At 69.3% G+C, this 795-nt stretch overlaps 1 protein-coding gene across 1 annotated transcript in view; it reads right to left on the bottom strand.

Moving 5' to 3' along the window:
• Positions 1–6: 6 nt before the first annotated feature.
• The window catches only part of PHETA1 (PH domain containing endocytic trafficking adaptor 1), a gene marked incomplete in the record, with an annotated part of 5,785 nt that continues 4,996 nt past the window's right edge, over positions 7–795 (bottom strand). Inside the window, 2 exon segments of the mRNA XM_014587652.2 lie at positions 7–375; positions 377–795. Coding sequence (XP_014443138.1) covers positions 231–375; positions 377–795 — 564 coding nt within the window.

The raw sequence follows: 795 nt of genomic DNA, 5'->3' as shown, positions 1-795 counted from the left end.
CCCAAGGCAGGCCTGGGGCTCAAGTTCTCTGGAAACCAGCCCCTCTGGCTCCAGAGGCTCACGTGGCCCCAGGGTCTCCTTAGAACCAGGTGAGACAGTCCCCTCAAGGTCAGTCCTTCTCTGAGTCACAGAGTCCTGAAGTCTCAGAGCCCAAGTCCTCTGAAACCAGGCCTTGCAGGGCCAGCAGGCCAGGCCTGGCCCAGTCTCTCCAGGGCAGGGCCTCGGTGACCTCAGGGCTGGGCGCGGCTGCTGCTCCACTGGCTGCGTAGTGCCCTGATCTCCTGCCCGTACCACTCGTGCAGCCGCGCGAAGGGCGCAGAGTCCAGAGGCCCTCCGGGTGCCGAGGCCCGGCGGCGGGGAGGGGGCGGGGGTTTTGGCCTCGGTGCTCCAGCCCGCGCAGCCGTTCTCCTTGGTGGGCCTGCGGGCCAGAACCGGGCCCGGGCCTGGGCTTGGGCCTGAACCGGGGCCAGGACCCGCACCCGCACCCGCGCCAGCACGCATAGCAGCCAGCTGCTGCTCCAGCTCACGCACCACCAGCCGCAGGTAGTCGAAGCTGGCCCGCGACAGGGCCTTCACCCAGCCCTCCATGGCGGCCTGGCTCTCAGCTGCCAGCACGTAAGTGCGCGCCCGGGCGCCGGCGAAGCGGATGGCAAAGGCAAACTCCTCGGCCGCCTCCACCAGCTCCACCGTGCAGCCCTCCAGGATGATGACGCCCACAGGCTCACGGCTGGCCGGGTCCTCGAAGTAGAAGAGCATGTTGCCACGCAGCACGAACCAGCGGCGGTGGTAGGCCGC

Source organism: Tupaia chinensis, unplaced genomic scaffold, assembly GCF_000334495.1.
Source record: "Tupaia chinensis unplaced genomic scaffold, TupChi_1.0 Scaffold000226_1, whole genome shotgun sequence".
NCBI lineage: Eukaryota > Metazoa > Chordata > Mammalia > Scandentia > Tupaiidae > Tupaia > Tupaia belangeri.
This window is presented reverse-complemented; position numbering and strand designations above follow the sequence as displayed.